General features: G+C 46.7%; 1 protein-coding gene across 5 annotated transcripts in view; it reads left to right on the forward strand.

Annotated features, from left to right (window-relative positions):
• SGSM2 (small G protein signaling modulator 2) overlaps positions 1-22,239 on the forward strand; it is a 174,155-nt gene that overhangs the window by 5,725 nt on the left and 146,191 nt on the right. For all 5 annotated transcript variants that reach the window (XM_060259242.1, XM_060259244.1, XM_060259243.1 and 2 more), the window contains exon 2: positions 18,887-18,962. In XM_060259242.1, coding sequence (XP_060115225.1) covers positions 18,887-18,962 — 76 coding nt within the window. The remainder of the gene's footprint in view (positions 1-18,886; positions 18,963-22,239) is intronic.

Here is a 22,239-nt window from a genome sequence, read left to right on the forward strand (position 1 = left end):
TTAGGAATGAGACTAACTGTTATAGGCAGTGCTAAAATAGTCAAGTTGCATGGATAAATGTGGCTCCTCCACCCCTGCACCTTTTCACACACCCGGTTGTATCTCATCAGAAGACGCCACAGTTCTTTCCCTTCCCAGTTCCAAAGTCATGGGAGAGGTAGTCCATTCCAGGCTCCAGAGCCCTGTCTCTTTGGGCTACAAAACACCAGAACTAAATTACAAAGCAAAGAGCATCATCCCCCCCCCCCCCTTACAAGCATATAGGTACAATAAACGTGGCAGGAAGAATCCCCCACGGCAGGGCACAGTCCTGAAAGCACCAGCGCCCCCTAGCATGCATGGCAAATGCTGCGTTGCAGAGGAGCTGAGCTCTTACAAGGTAGTCTGCTTTGATGTTGACGCTCACCTCTTGCAAAGATTATCACAGGCTGTCTGTTGTGGGGTGGGGAAGGGAAGGCGATTGCAAGCTGCCCTGAGACTCCAAGTGAAGGGCAGGGTAGAAATCCAGTCTTCTCGTGACCTGTTTGTTTTAAGGTAGTTATATTGACCTTGCTTAAATTGCTTAAACTGTTTCCCTTTTGTGGTGTTTATTCTCAAATACTGAACAGCTAAACAACAAATATGATGTTGTAGGCTATGAAATTGCCATTAGCCAGTTTGGGAGACAGCTGAAATTGAGTTCCTTTCCTGACAAATAGGCTCTGTGTCAAAGTTACCTTTTTTAAAAAGAGAGAGAGAAAACCCAGGGAAATCTTTGCAGATGTTATCCTTGGGAACCATTTTAGGAGTTAATTTGTGGGTTTGGGTTTTCTGTGGCAGCATTACGGTCCCACTGGCAAGGGGTTTGTTTTGTTGATTAGGCTAGAAAGGCTGAGGGGTCATATTTCTGGAGCACCTGGCAGCTTCTTCCCAACCTTCCTCCTCTGTTGTGACAAGCAGCCGTGCTGGCAAATCCGCCCTCGCAGGAGCCGGTTGGTTTTTGAGGGACCTTGGCTGCCCTTTTCCTCCAGCAAGGGGGGCCTTCCTGATGTGGGGCGAAACTGGAGGGGGGCCCAGAATCACACAGGGGAGGGGTGGTGCCCTGTGGGGGCTGCTGCCGCCAGGCCCCATGTGGAAGGAGGCTCTCCCTGCCCTGGAGGTGGCAAGGAGCTCTCTGGGAAGGGATGGTTTTTGAAGTGCAGGGCCAGCCTCAGCCTCCCTGAAAGTGTGTGTGTGTGGGGGGGGCGCTGCTGGGCTCCATGTCTTCTTTTGCTGCCGCCGCCAGTAGTCCTGAGGGGTGCATGGTGGGGTGAGTGGGGCTGGCATGTGCAGGGAGTGGCCAGGAGCAGGGGGGCAGGTGGGGAGGGGGGACAGCTGTACAAGCAGAGGTGAGCATCCCCAGCCCCGAAGCCTGGATCCAGCCTTGCCTGGGGGAACTTCTCATGACAGGTTGAGATTTCTCCTCCCTGCTGGTTTTATTCCAGCTTCAAGTTTTTATTGAGTTTATATAAAAGGGAAAGGGAAAAAGAGGGGAAAATACAAAGAAAAAATAAAATATACACACTACAGTTATTTCTACTACAGAAAAAGCTATAAGGTTCATTATACTTGCAAGCTTCCATGTTTTAACCAAATATTACCATTAAATTCTACAAACATTTTGTGACTTTGTGTGTGTGAGTGTGATTTCTTACAAGTCTGTTGATCAAATTAAAAATCATATCCAGTTATCCTTAAGACCTATATGGAGGAAGAAGGAAAAGAACAAAAGTTCTTAATCTGTCATACAGGTTTGTTTACTACCAACATATAGGATAGCTTCATAGTACAGCTATATAACTATCAATATTAATAAAAATAATTTTCAAGCTAAATGTAAAGAGCAGATCTCAGAATTATAAAGCACACCTATTATCTAAAATGCCATAAATTGACAACAGTACAATATAAACTTAGAGTTATTCAAAACTGATTAAACCATCTTGTAAACAAACATATGCCCAAATATCATAGTACTTATAAAAATAGCAGGGCGAACAAGAAATCCTATTTATTTATTTATGCCGATTTCTAGTCCGCCCTTTCCCAGATTGGGCTCAGGGCAGATTACAACATAATAAAATAATTAAAATCACATTATAAGACAATTAAATTTAAATAATCTGTCGTACAAGCTTGTTTACTACTCAAGGGAGAGAGAATACAAATTCCACTAAGTTACTTTAGCAAGTTGCCTAAAAAAATCACCAAAAAAAGATTCTTCACATGATTAGAAATTCCTTTAAATTATTGTATGCTGAGATACATGTTTTAAAACTATTCAAATTAATTTACATTTATTAGGGATAGTACATACTCCATTTTTAAATCATATGCAGAAGAAGAGGGTAAAACAGAAAGCTTCGATAGATGCAGTAGAAAAAAAGATGCATTGCGAGATCGCTGAAGATAGAAAAAAGAAAAAACTGGCAGTCATCTCTGTTGCCATTTAAAAATGGCGATCGGAGCAGCGGTGCATTGCAGAGACAGCAACTCAGGGAGTCGGTTGCCACCAATCTTCCGAGCCGTCCGTTGATCTGCCTGCCACCCAAGACCCTCCCCGGGTCTTGGCATCGGGTCCCCCAGCCGAGAGACCCCCCCTCAACTGCCCAATTCAAGAGCAGCCATCGGGAGCAAGTCCGTGCCTGCTCTTAACTCTGAGGCACCGAGACCGGAAAACCCCCTGCTGATTTTATTTACTGATTCATTTATTAAATTTTATTTTGAACTTGCTGAGGGTGGTGTACAACATAGTAATTCACAGTCTATAATAAAATAATTTGAAACCATAAAAACACAGTAATGAACTAAGAGATGGCTCTAAAAGTTTCAGTCGTGGCAGCTGCTTCATGGTGCGGGGGGGGGGCAGGGGAGAATGAGAATGGGGAATGTGAGTGTCAGAACACCTGATGGAACATCTCTGCATCGTTACAGGCCCTGCAGAACACAGATGCCATTGGGCAGAGAGTTCCACCTGGTTGGGGCCAGGGCCAAGAACGCCTGGCTCTAGTTGAGGACAGCTCTCAGGCTGGGGACCACCAGTAGATTTTGATCTACTGTGTGCTGTGCTCTTCTTGGGGGGTGGGAATCCCAGTGGTACACAGGTCCCAGACCATTAAGGGCCTTAAAGGGTCAACACCACAACCTTGAACCAGATCCAGTTCTCCACCAGAAACCAGTGCAGGTCATGCAGCACAGGATGGATATGTGCTGTGCGGGGGGCCCTACTGCATTCTGCACTAGTTTGAGTTTCTGGGTCAGACTCCAGGGCTGACCCAGGAAGAGTCTGAGGCTTGAGAGGCACTGTAGCCTAGTGGTTAGAGAGCTGAAGAGCTGGGGGAAAGTCTGAAGGTGTGTCAGGGCCCAAGGAAGTTATTGCCTGAAAGCAGAGAGAAATATGGGGGGAAGTCTGTGTGGGGGTGTTAAGGTAAGAATTCGTGCTATACATTGTGCTTTATAAATGATTTGGATGAAGGAATAGAGATTTCATAAGCCTCTAGTACTCATTCCTCCATTGGGAAGCAAAACTGTCCTTGGAAAGCTTATTAAATTTACAGATGATACTAAATTGGGAGGGGTTGAAAATACAGTAGAAGAAAGGATACAGGATGACCTTGACAGGCTGGAAAATTGGGCTAAAACCAATAAAATGAATTTTAACAGGGATAAATGTAAAGTTCTGCATTTAGATAGGAAAAACCATCCAATGCATGGTTACAGGATGGGGGAGACTTGTCTTAGCAGTAATGTGCGAAAAGGATCTAGGGGTCTTGGTGGACCATACGCTGAACATGAGTCAACAGTGTGATGTGGTGCCTAAAAAGGCAAATGCAATTTTGGGCTGTATCAATAGAAGTGCAAACTTCAAGTACTTGAAGGGCTGTCATATAGAGGATGGTGTGGAATTGTTTTCTGTGGCCCCAGAAGGTAGGACCAGAACCAATGGGTTGAAACTAAATCAATAGTTTCCAGCTCAACATTAGGAAAAACTTCCTGATCGTTAGAGCAGTTTCCTCAGTGGAGCAGGCTTCCTGGGGAGGTGGTGGGCTCTCCTTCCTTGGAGGTTTTTAAACAAAGGCTAGATGGCTATCTGTCAGCAATGAAGATCCTGTGAATTTGGGGGGGGGGGGGGAAGGTATTTGTGAGTTTCCTGCATTGTGCAGGGGGTTGGACTAGATGACCCTGGGGATCCCTTCCAACTCTATGATTCTATCCCTAGAGTTGCCAACCATCAGGTGGGTGGCAGAAGAAAACCCCAAAAGGGTTTCGTGACAACCAGACTCACAAAGAAAAAAACTATTCAAATTACCCGTATTTTTCGCACCGTAAGGTGCTCCGGACAATAGGACGCACCTTCCTCCTGGGGGGCGATCCACTGCTTCCGATCCCGGTGCTTCCTCCGTGCTTGCCTGCCTGGCTCCAGCTCTGACGCTTACAGCAAGCACCAGGATCGCTCCCTCTGCCTTCCGATCCCGGCGCTTGCTGTAAGCATCAGAGCTGAAGCCAGGCAGGCAGGCAGGCATGGAGGAAGCACCCGCCCCCTCCGCAAACCCAGTGCTTTGCGAGCGCCAGCTGTGGAGAGGGCAGCGTGCTTCCTCTGTGCCTTTCTGCCTGGCTTCAGCTCTGACGCTTTCAGCAAGCGCCGGGATCGGAGGGCAGAGGGAGCGATCCTGGCGCTTGCTGTAAGCTTCAGAACTGGAGCCAGGCAGGCAGGCGCGGGGGAAGCGCCGGGATCAGAGGTAGAGGCAGCGGACCGCCCCCCCCCCCCCGGAAGGTAGGTACCGGTACCTTCGCTCCATATGACGCACACACTTCCCCCCCACACTTTTTTGGGGGGGAAAGTGCGTCTTATGGTGCGAAAAATATGGTAATTTAAAAAGTTTCAACATTCTGTTATCACTCTCATACAAAATATTCCCTGACACATAAACACCAATATAATATTTTTAACACAGCTGGTCAAACCTTCTATCGAAATGAGGAAAGATAAAAATGCTACCTTGTCGCTGTGTTTGCTGTATTCCAAGACTATTGTACAAGACAACTGAAGGTTGTGGAATTCTTACCATCATGTGGTCTCCTCAGGAACCTGACCAGGGATTCCTTTTAAGTGGAAGGACTGAACTATTCACATATGCATTTATGTTCTTCTTTTGCGCAAAGTATTAGTGTTTATGTGTCAGGAAATGACTTGTGAAATATTTTGTATGAGAGCGATAATAGAATGTTGAAACTTTCTAAATTAATTTGAATAGTTTTTTCCTTTGTGAGGCTGGTTGTCACGGAGCCCTTTTGGGGTTTTCTTCTGCCCTCTCAGCCGTGATTCTCTGTTCGGATTGCACAACCATCAGGTGGTGCCTGGAGATCTCCTGGCATTACAACTGACCTCCAGACAACAAAGAATCATTTTCCTTGGAGAAAATGGCTGATTTGGAGGGTGGAGTCTGTGGCGCTGTGACCCACTGAAGTCCATCTTCTCCCCAGACTCCCCCCCCCTGCCAAATCTTCAAGAATTCTCCAAACTGGAGTTGGTGGCCCCAGGCATCCCAAAGTGACCAGGAAGTCTGCTGTATTGGTCTAACTGTAGGCCCTGTGTTGGCTTGAGGTCTCTTGCAGAGAAGCTGGCTTGTAGAGGGGTGTTTAGAGAGATTTATGGTGCAGCAAGGATGAGTGAGTGTATAGGGGATTCTGTGAAAAGACAGCAGTTTCCCACTCTTGGGGACGGAGGGAAGCAGGCCAGGGGCCACTGGGAGGCACAGAATCTCTCTGGAGATCTGAGGGGGGGAGGGATAGGGAGTCTGCAGTGGGACTCTGTATATTTGTAAGTGAAGCAGAGATTTCATAAGCCTCTAAGTGCTCATTCCTCCATTGGGAAGCAAAGCTGTCCTTGGAACCTCCCGCCACTGTCAAGCAGACGGATTCAACCTGAGCGAACCCCGCTATGAAGTTTCTGTAGAAATTTGCGAACCCGAGGAAAGATTGTAGCTGTCTACGTGTCCTCGAGGGGGGGGGTGGGCAATCCAATACGGCCTGCACTTTGGCCGGGTCCATAGCCAACCCTTGCGCGGACACCCGGAACCCCAAGTAGTCTAGTTCAGTCTTATGGAACTCGCACTTGGCCAGTTTGGCATACCGTTTGTGTTCCAACAGGGTGCTCAGCACCTCCCACACCAATTTTACATGGGACTTCTGGTCCTGCGAGTAAATAATGATGTCATCCAGGTACACCATCACCCCCTTGAACAAAAATTTCCGCAATACATAATTGATAAAGTTCATGAACACCCCCGGTGCGCCCTGCAGTCTGAACGGCATCACCAAATACTCAAATTGTCCCATGGGAGTATTAAAAGCCGTCTTCCACTCATCCCCCTCCTTTATGCGCACTCTGAAGTACGCATCCCTCAAGTCCAGTTTGGTGAAAATCTTCCCTTCAGATACTGTGCTTAATAAGTCTTTGATGAGGGGGATGGGGTAGGCATTAGATGTCAAAATCCCATTGATTCCGCGAAAGTCTGTACAAAGCCTAAGTGAGCCATCCTTTTTTTTTCTAAACAACACTGGGGCTGCTTGGGGGGCCTTCGCTGGCCTAATGAAACCCCGTTTCAAGTTCTGGTCTAGGAATTTGCGTAGCTCCACTTTTTCAGCCCACCCCATAGAGTACAGCTTCGCTTTAGGCAGTGTTTGCCCAGGTATTAGTTCTATAGCACAGTCAGTGTTCCTGTGGGGGGGGCAGTTCGTCCACGCCCTGTTCACTAAACACCCCCATCAAGTCCCATTATGCTTTCGGGACTGCTGGGACCTCCTCCATTGTCAGACAAACCTTCTCCTTCGAAGGCGGAGGTTGGTGTCCCCAGTTCAAATTCCATAAATGGTTTTCGCATAGTGGGTCAACAAACTTTATGGTCTGATCCCCCACCGTATGCTTGGCTCGTGTCTGGCCAACCACCCCACTCCCAGGACCACATCATAGGAGCAGGACTCTTGTTCCCAATGCCCTTCAATCCCTACCGGTAACATCTGGGTCTCTAGTACGCAGGGCTCCCCCCACATCACTGTGCCGTCCATCTGCTCGAATTGTATGGGGCAGGGGAGGGCCGTGGTGGTCAGCCCCAGGGCATCCACCAACTTCGGGGTGATCAGCTCCCGATTGCATCCTGAGTCAATCAGGGCCCTCATCTGCATGAATCTTTTGAGTCTAGGGTTCAACAGATTCACTGGTGTAAAATATAACGACCCCGTTACTCTCACCCTGAGCGGTGCCGGTTCCTCCGCGACCTGCTGGTTGGCACCCTTCAGAGCAGGTCGTCCCCGTTTCCCGACAGCTCGTCCATCCACACCAGCTTGCTCAGCTCGTCCACTAGGAAGCCTTCTTCCTTCAACTCCCTGATGGCCGCCACACTGCTCTTCGCCGCGTCCTTAGGGCGGCCCGGTGTCTTCTTCAGTGCAGGGGTGCCCAGCTTGGGTGCGCTCGGTGGTGCCAGCGGGGGGTTATGGCAGCTATTGACCAGGTGGTTCGGATCTCCGCATCGAAAGCACTTGCGAGGCCCCACAGCCCTCCCGCCGGTTTCTTTGCCTCTTGTTTGGGTGCCGTTTTCGGATCTCAGCCCCCCTTTCCTGTCTGCTGCTGGCGCTTCATGGCCACTCGCTTCATATTGGTCTTGACCTCACCCGCAAGTTGGATCCAGCCCACCAGCGTGGCGAGTCTGGCTTGGGTGAGGGCCCAATCCAATATGCCCGTGTTCAGGCCCCTGGTGAAGTGCTCGATCTTCATCAACTCACTTCACCCCCTCACCTTCGCAGTGTTCGCCCGTAATTCCGCGGCGTACTCCCAAATCGACTTTGACCCCTGTTGCATGTCCCGCAGGGCCGCTAGCGCCTGCGTCTCCTGGAGGGGGTCCTTGTACTGAGGTATCAGAGCCTGAAGAATGTAGCCACATAGTCCAGTTCCAGGCTCATAGCTTTGTACAAACTCACGTACCATCTCTTGGTGTCCCCCTTCAGTTTCGATCCCAGAGAATCCACTCGACTGAATTCGTCCGGGAACGTGTTCCCCCAGTGGTGCATGTAGCTGTTTGCCTGGATCGCGAAATATTCCACATCTTCTGGGTCCCCATCAAACGTGGCATCCAGCTCCCGGCCACGACCCCTGTCTCCTGACGCCGGAGGTGCGGTGGGTTTAGGCGCTGGCCCCGCCGGTGGGGGAGCGGCAGGTGCTCCCGGGGCTGCTGGCTGCCGGGCCGACAAGGGTGGTTGAACCCTCCTGGATCCTGGCAGTCCTAGGGATCAGGAAATCTCCCTTGTGATCTCCCCCACCATCTGGGTGGTCATTGTCTACATTTCGTCTCACAGACCCTTGACCACAGTCTCCACTTCCTTGCGGACCATCGCTCAGAACTCGCGGGCCACCTCGTCTTCCTCGTCCTTTGGGACCGGCGCCTCCGGCTCCCTCTTCCCCAGATCGGGGCCTCCATCTGGTAGGGGAACGACCACGATGGTGTCGATCTCCTCTGGCTCCATCGGTCCTGGGTTGCCGACCTCTGCGTTGGTCATCTTTATCCGGCGCATGTGCCGGGTTAGGATGGCTTCCCTTCGCGCCGGCGCCTCATCCATCGTGGTGGTGGAGGTCCACGGTTGCCACTGCTGGGGTGTGACCAGGAGTTGCTGGATCTGAGGAGGCGAGGCTGCTGCTCTCCGGGCGTCCAGTACAGCCCTTCCTCAAAGTCGGGAAGCTCACCACCTCCTGGAACCTTTTCGACCATTCAGTTACAAAGTAGCCAGGATGGTTAAGCTTCAAACGGATTCTTCTCAAAATGTCAAGCAGACGGATTCAATGACGAGTCGAAGTTGATACAAAAACTACGTTTATTGATAGACTGTTACTTTGGCTCAAGCCTTGGCTTGAGAAGAATGAAACCCATACATTGATACATAAGTTTTAAGGTACACTTCAAAGGGATTCCTATGGGGAGGGGATGCCGGAGAGCATTCATACATAAGTAACAAAACTACATACATTCTCAGGGCGTTATCAGGCATTCGACCTTGTATCGCCCAGATGGCGCTTCCTCCTGCAAGAGGATTCATGGGAAGGTGCTGATTACTTTGGTCTCAGTAATTAACAGTCATAAAACAAAGAGGGCTTAGGAAAGGAAAATAAACTAGCAGCATTTGGTTCTGTGTGATCTTATCCAGGCCTGCTTGTGGCAGACCAGTAACCCATCAGAATTATCAGATCAGAATGATCAGAATTAGTCATGTTTGACAGCCACTTGGAGAGAAGTGAGGAGAGTTTTGATGTATTCCCTTAAGTAAGGCAGAACAGGGAGCCTCTTGGACAAATCTTTGGTCGAATAGCGGTCTGAGTTTCAGAATTTGTCTTTGTTGATTTTGGAGGAAACAATGCTCTTGTGAATGCAATTTAAAGTGCTGTCAGTCTTTTGAGTGATAATTTCATCTTTTTCACTGCGTGTTTGTCTGACTCATCCTTTAATGGTCTTGGAACAATGTGCTGTGGGGTTATCCCATTTTATCCTCACAAACTCCTGGGTCTGACTGCCTCTGTGTTTCTACTGCAGTGCCCCTGTCCCTGTACTTTCTCCAAACTGTTGCTGCTTGGCCCTTTAGAATTGTTGTGCATTTGTGTGCTTGATCTTTTTCTCCCATGTTGTGACCCTTTACACACATGCACACACACCTTGCTAAATTGCATCGTGTTGGCCAAACGCTCCTGCTGAGAGAGGCTTCCTTGTGTATTCTGCACCGTAACATCCTACTAGCTGTAAGCTGCAAACAGAATTTAATAAGGCTTTGGTCTGAAAAGGACTTGACGTCTCTGGTAGGAGAGCTTCATTGACAGTTTGTTTGGGCCTGCATGAGCATCGGAGCAGGTTTGTGTGTGTGGAATGTGCCCTTTTTCAGACAGCCTCTCCTGACAGCTTTTGAGGTGGCAATGATAATTTTCTAGCTAGGAAACCTATTGCTTTCATTTTCAATTAAGGGAAAGTCTTCCACAGCTTATTTGTCTGAATAAAGAGAGCTTTACGTTTTTTCCTGTCACTTCAGGGCTGAAAAGGAGGATAATACTTCCAATCCTTGGATTAGGCCAGTGGGGTAGAAATTTTTCTAGTGCTATATTTTTCCATGGACAATTTTGTGCCCCACATGTGTAAATATAGTTTGTTTATCTATACTTGTTGTGTTGTAAATCAGTCATGCTAGATGGGCTAAAAATGAAACATGGGCAGCCCCCAGGGCTGTGTGTGCACCTAATCTTGGCTAACAAGTTGATGGGGTGTGAACTGGCAGAGACTGACCATATTGGGGTTGTGGTCAGTGGTCCCTCTAAGGTCTGCAGTCTTGTGAGCAGAATTTTTTTCCTGTGAGCCCAAAATGGTGCTAGCTTTAAAACTGTGAGCAGAAGGGTCTAGAGCATGGGTGACAAACATGTGGCCTGAGGGCCGAATCAGGCCCCTGGAGGGCTCCAATCAGGACGTCAAGCAACTGGCGGTCATCTGCTTCCTTCTCCCTCTCTCTTGCTTCCTTCTGTATGACAGCTTGCTTTGCAAGGCTTGCTCAATTGCACAGGAGTTACAGAGCAAAACCTCTATTTTCTCCATTGGATGAGGCTCCACCCTTGGGGCGAGGGAGAACTTGCTTTGCCAGGCTCCCTCAATCACACAGCAGAGTTGCTGAGCCAAGCCTCTCTTCCTTCTATTGTCTAAGGCTCCTCCCCCTCCTGATCCCCTGTGGAAGGAAGGAAAGAGCCAGAGCTTCCTTTGCCCAGTTCCTGGATCCCATGGCAGAAATACAAAGAAAGTACCTTTAAGGCCAACAAGTGCTAATGTTTTAAGCATGTTTTATTTTTGAGTTTTCTTATATTTGTCTTTGTCTGTGTCCTTTATAAAGTTTATATTTCTGCTTCCTAATCTTAAATAGGAACTCACATGGCCCGGCCAAACATGGTCCGACCAGACAAGATCTCATTCATGCCAGATCCAGCCCTCATAACAAAAGAGTTTGACACCCCTGCTCTAGAGAATTACAGCATCATCAGAACGCCTCTTTCAAAGCAAGTTGCCAGTAGCACCCTGAGGACTAACAAAACTTGTAGCAGGGTATGAGCTTTCGTGAGTCACTGCTCACTTCTGAGAAGATTAGAGAGCTTCTGAAGAAGTGAGAAGTGACTGAGGAAAGCCCCACCTCCAAGCTATATCTCCTAGGTTCATCCCCAACACCCAAAACACACACACACAGCCCCTACATCCAAAACGCACACACATAGCCCCTACACGCACAACCCCTACATCCCAAAACACACACACACACCCCACATACACCCAGCTCCTACACCCAAAACACACACAGCCCCTACACTCAAAACATACAAACATCCCCTCCACACAGCCCCTGCCACACACACACAGCCCCTACACTCAAAACACACACACTTACACATAACCCCTACACACACAGCTCCTAAACTCAAGACACACACACATCCCCTCCACACACACACAGCCCCTACACCCAAAACACAAACACACACATGCACAGCGCCCCTACACACACAGCACCCCCCCAAACACAAAACACACATACACAGCCCCTAAACCCAAAACACACGCATAGCGCCCTTACAACCAAAACACACACACAGCCCCTATACCCCCTACACCCCAAACACAGATACACACAAAGGTGAAGCGCCCCCCCCCCCGCAGCCTGTCTGGAACCCTTTCTCTCCCCCCTCCCCCTCTCTTCCCCCTCCCCACTGGACTGAGGCCTTCCCCCTCCCCCCCCCATGGCGGTACTGGCAGTGAGTAGTCCATGAAGAGCCTCACTGCCACTGTACTTTTAAAAGGAACATTGGGGGGGGGGAGGAAGGGGAACTACGCTCTCTCCGGACCGCGCAGTTCCTTCCTTCCCCCCATGTCTCTTTAAAAAGCACATGGTTGCGAGGCTCTTCATAGGCTACATTTAGAGGAGCATTTGGGAGGGGGAAGGGAACCGCGCAGGCGGGTGGGCAAAGGGGCTGGGGCACTATTTCCCCTTTCCCCCTCTTGGACTGAGGCCTCCCCTGCAGCACAGGCAGCGAGTGACCCATTAAGAGCTTCGCTGCCATGTTCTTTTTCCCTCTCGCTCTCCGGACTCAGGAGACAGCTCCAGCCGGACTGCACAGTTGCCTTTCTTCCGATGTCTCTTTAAGCAGCACAGCCAACAGCCAGCACCCCCCCTTCCTCCAGTGACACTGACCACTGAGCTTGGTAGCTGGTGAATAGCCGAGCCACCAGGTCAGTTCAGAAGGAGGAAGGTGGCCAGAGGGGAAAGGGAGAGAGGCCGGCGGGTGGGACCACAACTCCTTGGAGAAGCTGCGTTGGGAGAAAAATCCCTGCGCTGGACTCTGAGAATTTGTGCACTGGCACAATCCAGTGCATGCTAAAGGAAAGCTTGTTTGCGGTAGATAACTTACTAAAAATGTTGAGACAGCGTATGATTGCAATAAAAAAGGCCAACGCTATGCTGGGAATTATTAAGAAGGGATTTGAAAACAAATCAGCCAGTATCATAATGCCCCTGTATAAATCGATGGTGTGGTCTCATTTGGAATACTGTGTACAATTCTGGTCACCACACCTCAAAAAGGATATTATAGCATTGGAAAAAGTGAAGAAAAGGACAACTTGAATGAATAACGGTTTGGAACACTTTCCCTATGAAGAAAGATTAAAACGCTTGGGACTCTTTAGCTTGGAGAAACGTCGACTGCGGGGTGACATGATAGAGGTTTACAAGATTATGCATGGGATAGAGAAAGTAGAGAAAGAAGTACTTTTCTCTCTTTCTCACACTACAAGAACTCATGGGCATTCAATGAAATTGCTGAGCAGTCAAGTTAGAACGGATAAAAAGAAGTACTTCACCGAAAGGGTGATTAACACACACAAGTATCAGTTACTAAGTATCAGTTACAAGTATCAGTTACTAAGTATCAGTTCCAATACCTAGCTCAACTGAGCCACATGTGTTATCAGTAAACCAAACTTTGTTTCAAAACCCCAAGGACTGGTTATTTTGAAATCTCATGCTTGACACATGGCTTCCTAAGAGGTTTGCAAGCTCATGCGGTGGCGGTGGTGGACATTGTTGTCTGTTTCAATGAGTGTCTATGGGATATGCCAGCATTTTCCTTGTCATAACTTTACGCTACTTGTGGGGGGCGTTCCCAGGCTGGAAGGTCTTAGGGAGTCAACTAATGCCGGCCATGCCCCAGGCTGCCCCCTCCTGCGCTGGCGTGGCTTTCTGTGCCCCAGTTGCGCTGCAGGCAGGACGGTGCACTGCTCCACTGGCAGCCATGGGCGGGCACCCGAAGACAGGTGCAAGTCTCATTTGCGTGGGTGTTGAGGGAGTTAGAGCGACGCAACTCGGACTTCCAATGACGTAGTGATTAGTTTGCTCCCAAAGCACTTTCAGCCCCCCCCCCCAATAGGATTGCGCTGTAAGACACACAGGCAGATTTATACTATAAAATTGATATAATGCTGAATTCTCCTAAAATTATGACTTATAACGTAAGGGGATTAAATAACAAAATTAAACAACAACGTATGTTATCTTAAATAACCTGATATCCTGTTTATTCAAGAAACTCACTTAAAATCAACAAAACACCCTGCTTTAAAGGCAGCATGGTTCCCAGCACAATACTTAGCCCCTGGATCATCTAACTCGAGAGGGGTAGCAATTTTGCTTGCCAGACACCTACACTTTGAATTTCAGTACTCTCTGCTTGACCCACAGGGTCGCTTTATTTATGTGAATGGACTTTTAAATGGTTGCCCAATCACACTGGGCTCGATATATGCATCTAACCAAGACCAACTTTTATTCCTTAGACAGGCACTAACACAACTGCAACAGTTTCAGACATAAAGTGTTATCTTGGGCGGCGATATCAACTGTATTGGTAACACACAAATAGACAAAACTCATGGTATTAATAAGAGACCCAAAACATCCCACATAGTCACTGGGCTTGAAAAATTTGGACTTATTCATTCTTGGCGTTGTTTCCATCTAAAAGATAGGGATTATACTTACTACCAGTATGCTTCAATGTATATACCCAAATTGACTAGATGTTACAAACACAGAATCTGATGTACAATTTGATAGAGGCAGAAATTGGTATAAAACTATGATCAGACCATTCCCCAGTTACATGTGCTTTAAACTATCTAGGACAAAATACACTGGGAAAAAGTTGGGAGTTTTAATACATCTATTTTATTAAATACTACATAAGTGGCTCAAACATGGTTAGAAGCTAATGTCATCACCATTCCAAAATCAAATAAAGATCATAAAGATCCAGCATCATTTAAGCCAATTTCTCTCTTGAATGTGGACACAAAAATATTCACAAAAATTCTAGCAAATCGATTCAAGCTTATTCTTCCAGATTACATCAACCCAGACCGAACAGGTTTTATTTTTTCAGAGAAATATTGCAGACAACACATAGAATTTTAGAACTAATCACATATTGTAAATCTACTAACACTCAGGCTTTATTGCTACAAAGACACTACAAAGTATCCCTAGACACTACAAAGGCTTTTGATAGCGTAGAAGGCTTTTATCTTAAAATGGTACTTAATGGTATAGGATTTAGCAATAAGTTTCAAAATGCCATTCAGGCATTATATAGTTATCTGACAGCTAAAATCTGTGTTAATGGTCAGTCATCACATTCCATTCATTTGCAAAGAGGGACACGACAAGGGTGCCCTGTTTCCCCGATGCTCTTTGCGCTGGCTATTTAGCCCTTAGCTGAAGATATCTGCTGAAACCAGTCTATATCAGGAATCACAACTGATACAACACATAAAATAACTTTATATGCAGACGACATCATTCTCAGTTTAACTGACCTTCTTTCCTCACTAACTACTCTGCAACTAATTTTAAATCAGTTTAGTCAAATATCAGGACTTTATTTCAGCCAGGAAAAATCTGAACTATACCAAATTAATTTATCCAATGAGTTAATTAAAGATATTAAATGAGCTTTTCCATTCAACTGGATTTTTAACAATGGTTAATATTTAGGCATTAAAATCCCTGCGGATTTTACAAAATTATAAATTTTACTGCTATACATGCTGAAATACAGAATTCAATTTAAAAAAAATGGAAAAACATACCATTGACATGGTCTGATAGATGTGATTTAATTAAACAATGTTTGCTTCCAAAATATCTATACTTTTTAAGGACTGTCCCAGTTGACATTCCTTTAAAAGATCTAAACAATTGGTAAAGAGAGATAGTTAACTTCCTTTGGGACAATAAACGCCCTAGAATTAATATGAAAACTCTTTAAAAAGACCTGTCTGTTTTGGAGGTTAAGAAATCCCTAACCTATTATACTGTTATGAGGCATGTCATCTAGCTTTTACATTCTTTTTCCAATCCTGAACCGGTTTGGGTATCTATAGCTCATTTATATATTTTACCTTATTCCATTTTTGATTATTTTTGGAACATATCCTTACAGAAAACAAAAATATCCAAAACAAATGAATATTTAAATACTTCTATAAAAATTTGGAACAAATACCAAATACCTGGCTCCAGAAATATCTTTACAATCATCATTTTTGAATCAAGAATGGTTTCTGATTGGAAAAACAATAGTATTTTTGCTTTATGACCCAAAGCTATTAAATGTCTTGCAGATGTACTCAAAATAGGAACTTTGATGGCAAAACAAGAACTAGAATGGAAACTAGGTGTCAGACCCCAGAGTCAAGGAACACGCAGGTGGATAACTCAGTCATTTATTCCAAGCATCTTAAGGCAATACAAAGGTCTGCTGAAACTAACGTCGCAGCCCAAAGGCTCTTCTTATATACCCTCGGTTAACTGTTATCAATTCAAGCAAAGCGTGGCATAAAAACAGCAGACGATTCTGGCGGGACCCCCTCCCTACACTACCGAGTCCCAGGTGCATTATCTATTTTCTGCTCCACTCTCCTCCAGCCTCTGACCTTGGTTACACAGGAAACTGCCGGGCTAACAAGCTTCTAAGATAAGCTATTGAGGGAAGAGCAAAAGCAAAGCAAAAAGCAAAGCAGGAATGCAGGCCGTCTCAAAAACAGTTACATATCATTTCATGGCAAGAGGATACAGTGTGGGTTAGATTCTTGACATTAGGTAATAAAATTTTATGGTTACATTGCTTACAACTACAACACTTAATGTACTCACCAACTTTAAGACAGGGAGCTTTTTCACACAGCCTAAGTATTCCGGTATAGCAGCTGGCCAGTTACTGAACAGTAACGGGTTTCTGCTAGCATTTCAGACAGACCCGATTCAGTAACTGGCTGCTACCGGAATACTCTCACCTTTTCACACACTCCCGCGGCTGTCCCGGTAGTGAGGCGTGCCTGAGTCGTCACAAACAAAGAGCAGCTTCTTCCACTTTTCAACCCCTCCTCCCAGGTTGAAATCGCTATGGGGTGCTGTGTGAAATGTCCAGTATCTAACCCGGGAGCAGTTTTCGCGCCGTTTTTCGCCCACCGGCGCGCGCGATCTCCGGCTTTTTTTTTTTTTGGAACGTCAGTTTAGATCGATATAGCGATATATCGCTATATCGACCTGTCAAAACAGCACCACCATAGGGATGGCTAGGCTCCGTTGAGATCCCTATGGTGGTGCTGTTTTGATAGGTCGATATAGCGATATATCGCTATATCGATCTAAACTGACATTCCCAAAAAAAAAAAAGCCGGAGATGGTGCGCGCCGGCGGGCGAAAAACGGCGTGAAACCGGCTGGCGCTGGTGGAAGCGAGATAAGAGCGGAACAGTGTGAAATGGCTCGCTTCAATCACGCTTCAATCACGGAACCCTACCAGGGAAAAAAACATGTGTATGAAAACTCCCATCGCTGTCTCGGATTACTGCAAGCGGCACAATACCGACTCCCTTCCAGTTTCCACCGGTAAGTGTGAAAAGGCCCAGGCTCTTAGCAGGCCTCAGACAGAATTTGAAAAATTTTTACATTCTCTAGCTGATAACAATAACAAATTAGTATCAAAATTTTACAAAATTCTGATTAATATAGAAAAGAAAAGCCCATTGAAATACCAGAAAATGTGACAACTGGACTATCAACAAGCTTTTACAGATCAAGATTGGGACACAATCTGGACATTGCCTGCCTACACTTCAAAAATCCAATCTGTCAAACTGCAGACTATAAAATTAGGAATGCGCTGGTATTTACCTCCAGCGACCCTACAGCACATGGATAATAGTATAGATCCAAAATGTAGAAAGCAGTGTAGACAAAAAGGAGACTAGATCCACTGCTGGTGGAAATGCCAGTATATGCATCACTACTGGAAACAGATAGTCCAGCATATTTTATATATTACTAATATTAATTTATCTTTAAGACCAGATGTTTTGCTCCTGGGGAAATGGGTGGTCCTAATAAAGATAAACAGAAACAGAAACAAAAAATTTACCATCAGTAGCAAGCACAACATTGGCTGCGAAGTGGATAGATAAAACATCACCTAAAATCTAAAACTGACAACGCCTATGGGACTTTTTTATAATGAGCAAAATCTGCACATATACACAGTGAATGCTGAACAATATGAATCAGACTTTATTCCTTTATGGTACCCTATCGTAGAATACCTCACTGAATATAATATAATCCCCACTAATCCAACCAAGATTATATATGTTTAGTTTTTAGTTTGTATTATAATAATTGATGCCTAAGATGTACATTTCAAGATTATTGATAAACTTTTTGCAAATTGTACATACTTTTATACTTACCTGCAATACCTACCTGTTGTTAACTCTTGTTATCTATTATTGTAACCTTTTCTGGTCTGTTTTAAAAAGAAGCCGCTGCCTGCATGGAGCTCAGTCAGTCAGGGCCGCCAGCCTGGGCAGAGGGGACCATTCTCCGTGTCTCTCACCCTTTGGCTTGGGGTGACAGGGCCTTGGGACCTTCCGGCATGCAGAGTGGTTGCTCTGCCGGGGAGCCATGGCCTCCAGTGAGCTGCTTTCTCCAGTGTGGCCTTGTTCATTTGTTTCCTTTGTGTGTACCCCACCCCGCCTTCCTGCCCAGCAGCTGGCAATATTGTTCTCATCTCTGGTTTAGATCACAACTATGTTGTGAGAGATAAGTCAGTCCGAGACTATGTGACCGGTCTAATGTAACCCCTGCAAGTTTCTGTGGTAGAGTAGGAATTTGAACCAGGGTCTCTTGAGACTCTAGCTACTCCATCACACTGGCTGTCATCCCCCAATTAGCAATGCCCTGATTGGAGGAAGGATGCAGGGCTGTGAGCAGCAACATTTTCTAATCCAAGAGCCAAAGAGCATCACAGTTCAGAGCGAGAGACCCAGAATGGGGCAGCACAAGGAAGGGCTTTTGCACACCTAAAACCAGCTAACTTGATATTACCAATAATCCAGCCCAAATACTGGTGGTGGCGAGTCCTTTATCATGAAGTGGTCCACACAAGGTCTCACCAGGTGGAATCGACGTATCCAGGACCACTCGGGAAATCTGTGGGTGGTTTGCCCTTGGAGTACTGCCTCCCCCTTCCCAGTCTTTCCCTGCCATTCCCTTCCTGCACCGCTGATTCTAGCCTCTCCCCCACCCCACAACTTAATTTTAGATTTAGTATTCTTTTTAAAAGAGTCACAGTCAGCTGCAGTCCCCTAACATAGGAGGAAGATCCTACAAGCAAGGTATTTCATATCATCCCACCTACCTTTGCGTGGCCAGAGAGTGCTAATTGCCCTCTGTGATATTCCTTCCCCTTCCAGGTGAAGCAGATTATGGAAGAGGCCGTCACCCGGAAGTTTGTTCATGAGGACAGCAGCCATGTGATTGCACTGTGTGGTAAGTGACCCTTCTTGTGGCAAGTGTTCCTTCACACCAAGCGTGACTGATTTGCAGGACTGGGGACTGGAAAACAGGCGAGATGCATTTACGGAGGATAGCTGCATTGATTGCTATGGGCCATGATGGTGAAGTAAAGTGCCTCTGTATTGAGAGGCAGTCTGTCTCTGAATACCAGTTGAGTGGGGGCAGCCCTATAGCCAGGAAATTTTGGGCGGAGTGGCTTGGGAGCTGTGGGGCTTGACTGCTTCTTCCCTCCAGCAGCCCACCCATCAGGCCCCAGCTCTCTCTCTGGCTGTAGCTCTTTCACTCTCCCCCATCGCTGTCACTCTCCTGCTTTCTCTCTCGCTGCCACTCACTCTCTCTTGCTGTTGCTCTCTCATTCTTGTGCCATTTCTCTCACTTTTGCGCTCTCTCTGCCTCATCTTGCTCTCACTCTCCCCTGCTGTCGCTCTCTCCCCACCCCATGCTGCTGCTCTCCTGCTTTCTCTCTCACTCTCCCCCACTGTCATGCTCTCTCTCGTCTTGTACTCTCTCTTGCTGCTTCTCTCTCTCTCTCATCTTGGACTCTCGCTCTTTCATTGCTCTCTCATGTATCCTCTCTCCCCTCCCTCCCTTTTCCATGGGTCCTACAAAGGGAAGGTTTTTTTTTAATAGAGTGGCTTGGCCCCTCGGGCCTCAGTAGGGGGGCAGTAACAAGGGCCTCTGTGTCTTGCTTGTAGACTGACTAGATGGAACTTTGACCTGATCCAGGAGGGCTCACCTTAAATATTTCCCTTGATTCTAAGCAGAACTCAGATTTTCCCCTTCTTCAAACCACCCCATAATAAAAAGTCTGCCAAGAAAACGTGATGTGAGGTCACCCCATGGGTCACTAATGACTCGGTGATTTACCTTTTCTTAGTTGCCTGGTAGTGCAAGTGCTTTTAGCTTCTGGGTAAGAGCTTGGACCTCCCTGCCATAGAAAGCAAGCTGTACTGGCATGCTTTGCTTGCCTTGGATTTTTTTTTCTGGGTGGGGGGGTAGGATGTTTGGGTGCAGAACTGTAACCCAGGCAGGGCTAATGTCAAGGAAGAAGGATGGAAAATGGTCATGTACCTCCAGCTCACACATTTTTGTCTTAGCTCAGGAAGGGTGGCCCCAGAGCAAACTAATTTATGCAGCAGTCAGATTGCTCACTCAGAACTTTAATGCTAGCAGCTCACAAAGCAGAATGTTTGCTCACCAAAGTCCACAGCTTGGAGGAAGCATCACTATACATAGCTCTCTAATTGATTTAGGTGTGCCCCACTTCTCATTCCATGGGGATGCAAAGCAACTTATAACATTGTTCTCCCCTTCTTCATTTTATTCTGACAACAGCCTTGTGAGGTAGGTTTGGCAGAGAGAGAGAAAGAGACTGGCCCAAGGTGATGTGACGAATTCCAGGGCACAGTGCGGGATTCAACCACAGGCGCGCAGAGGCTGACCATTCTTTTTCAGTGACAGGACGGCCAAAGCCATGTTGTCTCTTCTCCCCCCTCCCCCTGCTTGATCAGAAGTGGCACAGCAGCCTGTGTTCCTGTGTCCCCCCCTCCCCCCCGCAGAAAGCCTACAAGAGTGTCACAGCCGAAGGTCATGTTGTCCCTCAGCAGCTGGGATTCAGAGGTTTGCCAAGGCTGCACATGGAGGTTCTCTTGTTCAGTCACAGACTTGAGTCATCATGTGTGGGAGTGGGGAGGGGAGTGGGGTGGTCCTGAGTGCTTCAAAACTGCCTGGCTGAAAAGGCCTCTGCCTGAGACTTGGGGGGGGGGGGCTGCCCGTAAATCCTGAGCTGGGGGACCAAAGTCTGGCACTGCTCTAGAGCAGTTTTGTGGGCCAGTTTCTCTTCTGGCTCATTCCATCTCCTCTTGTGCTGGAGCTGATAATCTCAGATGGCTGCTGTGAAGTGCTGGCTGTTATTACATTTGATTGACACCCGCTGCTCAAAAGTAATGATTTTTGATTGATTCATCATTTGAAGAAAATAAAAACGATCCTCCTGCTAGGCTTTTTTTCTTGTGGGAAGGCTGGTGTGTTGGAGTTATTGCCTTGCCTTGTGGGTAGCAGTTTATATTGCCAATAATTCTTTGCTGTTGCCTGGTTAAGAGCCCCAGTTGCAAAGCTGTAAAATTTCCGAGGTGATTCGCAGCCCACATTGCAGCCTAGTTAAGTTGCAGAGCTATAGCCACTGTTGCTGTCTTGCCACAACCCCCAGCCCTCCCCCACAACCTGGACAGATGTGTTGTGGCCAAAGTGTGCATAGGTATGTGGTGTTATCTTCTCGGTGTGTCTGTATGTATGTCTCTATATAAAATGAGCACAATGACAGCAACTGGTGATGATGCATGTTAATTCATCTCTATTTAGATACTTATACCCTGCTTTTCTTCCCATTGGGGACCCAAAGCAGTTTGTGATCTTGTCCTCCTCACCACTAGTTTGTCCTCAAGTCCACCACCCTGTGAAGCATTTGGGCTAAGAAAGAGTGTCTCTTCCTCTGGCCAGGTTTCCCTGGCAGCAGAGATAGGGGTTGAGCCTGGGTCTCCCAGATTGCTCCAGCATCTTGGTGCACTGCTGGGGGGGGCTCTGTTCTCAGATTCATACAATCAATTTGCTGATAAATTCTAAGAACATAAGAGAAGCCATGTTGTATCAGGCCAATGGCCCATCCATTCCAACGCTCTGTGTCACACAGTGGCCAATATATGTGTGTGTGTATACACACACACACACACACATATATGTATACTGTGGCTAATAGCCACTGATGGACCTCTGCTCCATATTTTTATCTAATCCCCTCTTAAAGCTGGCTATGCTTGTAGCCACCACCACCTCCTGTGGCAGTGAATTTCACATGTTAATCACCCTTTGGGTGAAGAAGTACTTCCTTTTATCCATTTTAACGTGACTGCTCAGCAATTTCATCGAATGCCCACAAGTTCTTGTATTGTGAGAAAGGGAGAAAAGGACTTCTTTCTCTACTTTCTCCATCCCATACATAATCTTGTAAACCTCTATCATGTCACCCCGCAGTTGACATTTCTCCAAGCTAAAGAGCCCCAAAGTTTTAACCTTTCTTCATAGGGAAAGTGTTCCAAACCTTTAATCATTCTAGTTGCCCCTTTCTGGACTTTTTCCAATGCTATAATATCCTTTTTGAGATGTGGTGACCAGAATTGTACACAGTATTCCAAATGAGACCGCACCATTGATTTATACAGGGGCATTATTATACTGGCTGATTTGTTTTCAA

The sequence above is a fragment of the Heteronotia binoei genome, chromosome 18 (genome assembly GCF_032191835.1).
Source record: "Heteronotia binoei isolate CCM8104 ecotype False Entrance Well chromosome 18, APGP_CSIRO_Hbin_v1, whole genome shotgun sequence".
NCBI lineage: Eukaryota > Metazoa > Chordata > Lepidosauria > Squamata > Gekkonidae > Heteronotia > Heteronotia binoei.